Genomic DNA, 8000 nt, shown 5'->3' with positions numbered 1-8000 from the left:
GTTTTCAGTCATAAACATTTAAAATCTATATATATATATATATAGAGTCAAAGCTGAGAGAAAATATAATTAGATTTCAATTATAGGTTAATTTTGTGCCATGTGTACACTTAAGTTTTTTAATCTTCGTGTCAAGTAAGTTAATTAGTATAAAATAATAAGAGTCCAATATTAATGAATTATAAAGAATAAATAAATAAAAAACCAATCATATATCTACTTAACAAAAACCATCACATGTTCTATCTTTTTAAAAGTTAGGATAAAAATTATCATAACTCATAAGTGGTAGTGTTAAACTTAAGCAAGAATTTTAACATGCACCTAATTACATATATTTTTTTAGTAATTCGATTAATTAATGTGTTTATTTTTAAATTTATCAAATGCATGGGATACAAGCTTTTAAAATAAGAATAGAGTCGAACTTAGGCAGTTAAGTGGCCCTGTTTGGTATAATATTTTGTTTAACTTATTCAATTTATTTAGTTAATTTACAAATGTTCAAAATTTTGTTTTTAAAATACAATAATCAATTATATTTCTATCCAATTCGTAAAATCTCTGATAGTTGAATAATATGTTAATGTTGAATTTAAAAAATATACTATAAGCTATGAAATAAAATTATCCAACCCTACAAAACCTCAAATACTAGAAACCCATCACAATCTCTAATTTAAATGATATAGCATGTACTAATTTGAGAAGAAAAAAGGAAATCACAAATTTGGTTGTACCTGACTACATTTTCTTTTTATATCTTTCGTACTTGTAAATTTGTTAGAAGAACAAAATTAATAACTCTATTATTAATAAAATTATATATTAAAAAATTTATAAGTCAAATAGTAAATAACATCTGATTAGTACAAAATTTGACATACATATTAAAAATATAAAAAACATATAATTCAATCACATATAGGCATATTTTTTTCTAGTAAAAGTTGTAACTATTAATTACAAAATTGATAGGCAAATTTTGGCCATTTAAAAATGTTGTAGTTTTTTTATTTTATTTATTTATTATTATTATAATAGAGTTTCTACTATTACTCGAGTAAAAATGATGAAAAGAAAGACATGTAGCCTAGTCCGAACAGAGCAGGTGAGAGGTGACGTGGTAATATTCTTCCCAATACATAACATAACGCTATGACTTGACTGCTTCTCAATCAATCGATGGCAATTGACAAAGTGAAAGTGCAATTCAAGTGATACGTCCTTTTGACAAATCAATTTCTGCCTTCTCATTTTGGGTTACCCCCAATTTTTCCATCCTCACAATCATTCCATTCGTCCCTCACAGAATCACCAAAAGTACAAAATTCCCTCGAGATCTCTTTTTATTTATTTTGCAGCCAAAACAGTGTCTCTGATTTTTAGTAGTCTTTTCTTCTTTCCTTTTTTTTTTTTCCTGAATAAACGGTGTCTCTGATTTTAAAGTGTTATACAGGACCACCACAAAATCAATTTGAGTCCCTAAAACTAAGTCAGCATCAAACTGTCAAGGTCAAATTGCATTATGGTGGGCCAGCATTTGTCGCATTTTTTAACACACTTGTGACCTCCCTATAATATTCTTTATGATCTCCCCAAAAGCCCATCAAAATTGCTGTTTGGGAAAGGCATTTTATTTTTATATATGCTAACTATGTATACCCTGTTATGAACATACTAAGCATATAATTAATATAGTGGCACATGGCCAACAGCCTAGGACCTCTACTTGAGTTCCCATGCCTTTGTCAAGGCCATATATTATTAAGGTCTGCACTCCTCACGACCGTTATGGTCAAATTTTCAATTTAAAAAAAAAAAGAATTCTATCTTTATATTATTTTTTGCTACTTTCTGTTGAGGGTTCTTTTGCTATAGTGCAATCTTTAGAAAGTGTGCTACCACCAGACATTTTTCATATGGTTCAATTTGGCCTATTTGATTTAACGAAACTGATGATGTCTTTTTTTCTGAAAAAAAGAAAAAGAAAAGAAAAAAGATCCATTATATTCTCCTTAATTTTTTCCTAAGAACAAGCCTTAACATTCACCATTATAAAGGCTTTAAAAAAAATTGAATTTATTAACCGACACCCTGATAACATTTGTTATTAAATTATTTTAAGAAAGCCTTTCTAGAAAAAGAAAATGTTTTTTTTTTGTGTGATTTTTTAAAGAGTTTCAACCTATGGCGTAGTTTCAGATAATGACTTTTTTTTTTTTTTTTTGGAGAAATGATAATGACTATTTATTATCAAACCAAGATACTAATTCATTTTTAGTATAGGCGAAGATTAAATCCCAAATGTCTTATTTAACTATTAAAAATTTTACTAGTTGAATTATTTAGAACCCACTAAAATGGTCTATTAACTAGACCACTAGTTAATCAGACCCCAAAAAATTATCAAATCACTAAAAAGAAGGGAGAGATAGTAACATGACAAGGTAATAGTTGCATATGAATAACACTATTATGCAGGCTTTACACAATGAAAAATATAAACACCTTTAACAAGAGCCGTTGGATTTAAATACGGGGTTTTGGCTCTCGAATCGTTTTACTTTGATATGCTCGAGGTAGAGCGTAGGCGTACAGGTTAGAACTTAGAAAACGGAACGACGGCGCACGGAACAAACGACAAAAAATTCACATGTTCCCCCAAAGCTTTTTATTTTTATTTATATTTATTTATTTATTTTTCATTTTGAAACATATTATATTATATATATATATATATATACATATTTTAAATTTTAATTTGTAGGACGATAGAGTAGTATTCTGGTTCTTGTTCTCGTTCCTAATATCTGGTTTTTGGTTTTCGTGCGGACTCTGTCTCGTTCAGTTGTTCTCTTTTTTTGTCACCTTTGGATATTGCAGTACACGTCTCTTCTTAAACAACTTCAATCGCTTTTTTTCTCTCTGTCTCTTTGGCTCTCTCTGTCTTATATATATCAAACAAATAATATTTGTACTTTTTTTTGTTTGTTTGTTTTTTTACTTTGTTGTTATATCCTTATACATAATCGTTTTCAGAAGCTATATAAATCTATCAGATACTCTAATTTCGGTGAATAATATCTCTTTCATGGTGCTATTATTGTTGCTTTATGTGATCGTTTGGTATGGATTTGCCACACTCTTGCAAAGAATGGTTGAGGATCCTCTATGTGGTGTTTGCTTTCTGCTCTGCTCTCTGTCTGGGTGCTCTCAAAGGTTCCCCTTCCTCTCTCTCCTTCTACCTTTTAATTTCTATGTAGTTTTTTTTTTTTTTTTTGACATTTTTGTGTTTGGGGTATATTTTGCTTTGTACTTTCTAGTTATTATTATTTTTTCTTGTGAATTTGATTATGGGTTGTTGATTTTTGCATTGGTCTTGCATTAAATGTTGTAGGTTTACTTGTGGGTCCTATTGCTGCTCTGATACTGGTAATAGGGAATGTTGGGGTAATTCTCAGTTTGTTTCCTTCACATGCTGCCTGGACAGTTTACAGCCTAATAAAGTAACTACCTTTCATAACTTTTTTGAATTTTGATTGTAAATTTTGGTGATTTTGATAATATGGGTTTGTGAATTGTTAACCTGGTAAGGTAACTGGTGTGGTGATTACAGGACTAATAGATTTGATGTACCACTTAAAGTTGCTATCTTGGCTGGTTTACCAGCCTTGTTTGGTTTATGGTTGGGTCTAAGCATTGCCGGGAGTGTTCTTGTGGGGGTGGGGTATGGATTCTTCACTCCATGGGTTTCTGCTTTTGAGGCCTTCAGAGAGGACAATGAGTCCAAGAAATTCATACACTGTATTGTGGTAAATTTTTGGACTTTGCCTTTTTTGTTTGAGTTTTCTCTCTGATTCAGCACCCACTGTTGGCTTTTGTGTTTTGTTTCTTTTTCTTTTTGTTTGACCAAGTTCATACCTACTTTATTTCGATGAATACAAAGGACGGAACATGGGGCACCATTAAAGGAAGTTGTACAGTGGTTAGAGATTTTGCAGACATATGTTACCATTCATACCCACTTTACCTGGAGGAGTTGCGGGAATCCCCTGCTTCAAATGAGCTTCGAGCTCTTAGGTAATGGTGATGTAATTCATCATATTAACTATAATCTTATTACCTTTGCAATTAAGAAAGAAAACCGTGTATATTTATTTTGTTGCTTAGTGTGGGAGTATCTTTTTATTAAATCTTGAAATTAGTAGGTTCATTAGCTAGGGCTGAGAAAAAATTGGAGGCCCTGCCTGGCCAAGGGTGGGGTGCTTAATATGATTCTTTGACTTAGTTGATGAGCTAAGCTCTACCTTATTTGGAACACAAATTAAAATTTAACAAATATTGGGTGGTTGAGACCATCCTTGGTGAAAGCAGCAGTTCTTTCAGAACTAACTCTCTCGATATATCTTGCAGGTTAATTCATGTACCTGCATGCATCATTGCTGGGTTAATGGGGCTAATGGTGGACATTCCTCTTTACACTGCAATTGCTGTTGTGAAGAGTCCATATATGTTGTTCAAGGGCTGGTTTCGACTGATACATGATCTAATTAGCCGAGAAGGCCCATTTCTTGAAACAGCTTGCATCCCCATTGCTGGTTTGACAATCCTTTTGTGGCCAATTTTTGTAGTGGCGAGTATCTTAATAGCGATTTTTTCAAGCATTTTCATTGGATTGTATGCTTCAGTTATAGTATATCAGGTTTGTGGATACTTTAATATATTCCTCTGTAATTTAACCTAGGCCTTTTGCTGCAACTAAACTAACCCTTTAACCTTCTTGTGGATGAAGGAAAGATCTTTCCGGAGAGGTTTAGCTTATGTGATTGCAATGGTTGCTGAATTTGATGAGTACACGAATGATTGGCTCTATCTTCGAGAGGGGACTGTCCTTCCAAAGTAATCATTTTTCCCTATCATTCTCCCATGTTTTTTATTGATGCTATTAAGCTAAACTTTTAGAACTTCAGTTTTCTTTTCTCTTTTCAATTTTTAACAGTAAGAATCACGTTGCTTGCAGCCAGGCCCCTGTATCGAAAGAAAAGTATTGCTCAATCATCCGAGTTTTCTTTTAGAGGGAATCATGTGGCTGTAGGCAAAATCAATTCTGTTTCCACAGAAGCACCTGCAATGCTTATGCCAAGCTTAGCTAATTCAAGATCAGTTATAGAGACCATACAAGAAGTAAAAGTGGTACAGGTATGCTTCAATATTGTGTGGCAGGCGTGGACTTTTTTCTGATTTTATTCTATATTATGAGTCAATTATTCAATAGTTTAGATCCATCAGATCCATCTAGATGTATATATTACACAATGTTTGACTTTAGCTTTCGAACAAATATAATTGAGTTTTAATTTTGTTCTTTATATATGTTCAATTTATTTCCGCCAGTATATATATACACAATAATATATTCTTTCTAATCTCACAACCTTTGAGATAACAATATACATCATTTTCCTGCCACCCGCTAATAATATTTTTGGGATATGTATGAATTGTTAATTTCACAGGCCAGATTACATGGTGCAGGTTCTATTTGTGTACAATAGTATATAAAATTTATTAATGAGTCATCTATTGAAATGTCCAATTGTAAAATCTTCACAAAGACTATGTTAATTATTAAAATAAAGAAGAAAGTTGTAATAATATATACTCTACCTCATCTTGATAAAGCTTGACCTTTAGAGAATATGACTTTGACTACTATGAAATCTGGTCATAGAAAAGGAACTCTACACTCTAACTTATAGTATTTTGCTATTTTAGAGATAGGGAACTTAAAAATAACTTTTTACCCAAGAATATTGTTTGAACATTAGCGATGTTATTTATTCTTAGAAGAATTATACCCAGAGAGTCTCTTTGACCAGTAGTGCCAATTTTAACAGGCTCAAAATCATCAAAGTGTTTATAGTTGGTAAATAAATAAGTGTCCTCAAAATTAAAATTGGCAGAGACATCTTTCTGAATTATAAAAAAGTTCTTTCGTAACTTGCCCTTTTGCTTGTACTATTTGATGACAAATGAAATAATTTATTGTATTTTTTCTCAATGCAACAGATTTGGGAAAGTATGGTGAGGTATTGTGAAATGAGGGGCAGAGAACTTTTGGATGCTGATGTAATAACAACAGCTGACCTCTATGAATGGTTGCAGGCAAAGAATAGTGATGAAGCAGCCATTATTAGTGTTGGCTTGCCTTGTTATTCTTTCTTGCAGGCTCTTCTCAATTCCATCAAAGCCAATTCAGGTGGTTTGTTGCTGCTTGATGGTGTTGAAGTAACCTACTTCAATAGACCAAAGGAAAAATTGTTGGATTGGTTCTTTAATCCTGTAATGGTCCTAAAGGAACAGATTAGGGTCATAAGATTGGGAGAGGATGAAGTGAGGTTCTTGGAAAAAGCAGTTCTGTTCGGAAGCAACACACAACGCATGGAAGCGTGGGAAAATGGAAGTTTAGCACCTCAAGATGCCCTCAGAGCTGCTCAAATCCAGGGTATTAGTAGAAGGTATGAACTATTTCTTTCATTTCAACTCCAAGTAATTAGAGAAGCAAAACTTTCCATATATTTATATTTTATGTCTATAAGTTCACATTTCTTAGCAACTGATTCTTTGTTTGATTGTAATGAAATTATAGAAAAAAACAATGAAAATTTGGAATCTCCGTAATTTCACAGAAATCAAATGGAGAGAATTTCTGATTTCACATTACTGTCTTTTCTGGACCTTAAGAGTTAGGGTTCTGGCTAATTTAAGAATCAAGGAAACTTTGATTTTCCTTTTGGCTATAAACCAGTATGATTGCTTATGCTGCATTGTACATCTGAGAAAATGGAGTATGCTGTCCCCCTCCCCCTCTTCTTTTTTCCCAAGCACTGAAAACTTTTCTGTCAAATGTTGCCGTGCCAATGAAGAAAATAGAATTATCACTTATATGATGTAGAATTTGAAACAGCTTTTTAACATGAAACCCAGAAGTGGAAATGGACTCATTGACAAGCAACTGAATTTTATCTTTAGTTATGTTAAGAGAAATTTTCTAATCCTATTTCTTCTTCTTTTATAATGTTCTAAAGATATATATCCTTTATGTATTCTAATAGTGTATGTGTTTGCAGGATGATTGGAATGATAAGAAGTGTATCAAAGTTCCCCACTTACAGAAGAAGATTCCGTCAAGTTGTGAAGGACCTGATCACTTATTCCCTAGAGAAGGAGCATTGCAGCAGATCAACTTCATTAAGATCAGTTGTCTCCGTTTAAGATGATGAACTTCAACTTAGTGTCTTTTGCTCTTTTGTAAAAAATTAAAAATGCTTTTAGTTTGTGAATTCTTTAGGTTATCAATTGCTGTAAAAATATATTGATCGAGGTTGAAATGGAATCAATTCATACCGCACAACCATTATGAACTCGACCTTGAAAAAAAAAACAAAAAACAAAAACCGTAACACACGCCCTTAATGGGTAATAGATAAGAGCATAAAGCAGCCGTAAATCTGTTTACATAGGTATTGAACGTGATAAATTGCTTAGAGCCTAGTAATTCAATTAGTTAGCCCCTTTTTTAGAATATTTAGGGTTCAAAACTTCAAATCCACTCTCACTACTTGTAACTATCGAATTATTTACCACCGCACATTCTTGGTGTGGTGGTCACTTCACAAGTATAAGTGTTTGTGAGATGTGGGGGGCAAGAGCGGAGTTCAAGTCTCTAAAAGGGAGTTTCACATACATATACACTTAGATTAGGGTAGAGTAGAAATTCTATTTTGTAAAAAAATAAAAACTATCGAATTATTTATTAAAAAGGAAAAGGAAAAGGAAAAAAAAAAAAAAAAAAAAAGAATGTGATAAACTAAGCTGGTCTTTTGCAATTCCAAAGAATTTGTATAGAGGAAGGAATTTATTCCATCTTTACAAATTTTACTTAAAATAATTTAAAGTGGGGAAAGAATCATTAAAAAATAAAGACTTTAGGGTAG

The 8000-nt window shown here is 32.2% G+C and overlaps 1 protein-coding gene across 1 annotated transcript; it reads left to right on the top strand.

Moving 5' to 3' along the window:
* Window positions 1-2777: 2777 nt before the first annotated feature.
* Window positions 2778-7417, top strand: LOC126732745 (uncharacterized membrane protein At3g27390). Its single transcript, XM_050435740.1, has 9 exons — window positions 2778-3222; window positions 3401-3509; window positions 3620-3815; window positions 3950-4083; window positions 4417-4705; window positions 4796-4902; window positions 5028-5202; window positions 6073-6521; window positions 7134-7417. Exons 1-9 carry the CDS (start codon window positions 3132-3134, stop codon window positions 7276-7278), a joined length of 1695 nt encoding a protein of 564 aa, XP_050291697.1. The 5' UTR covers window positions 2778-3131; the 3' UTR covers window positions 7279-7417.
* The last annotated feature ends 583 nt before the right edge of the window (window positions 7418-8000 follow it).

The sequence above is a fragment of the Quercus robur genome, chromosome 6, assembly GCF_932294415.1.
Source record: "Quercus robur chromosome 6, dhQueRobu3.1, whole genome shotgun sequence".
Taxonomy (NCBI): Eukaryota; Viridiplantae; Streptophyta; class Magnoliopsida; order Fagales; family Fagaceae; genus Quercus; species Quercus robur.
Note: the sequence above shows the minus strand (reverse complement) of the source record. Positions and strands in the feature narration are given on the sequence as shown.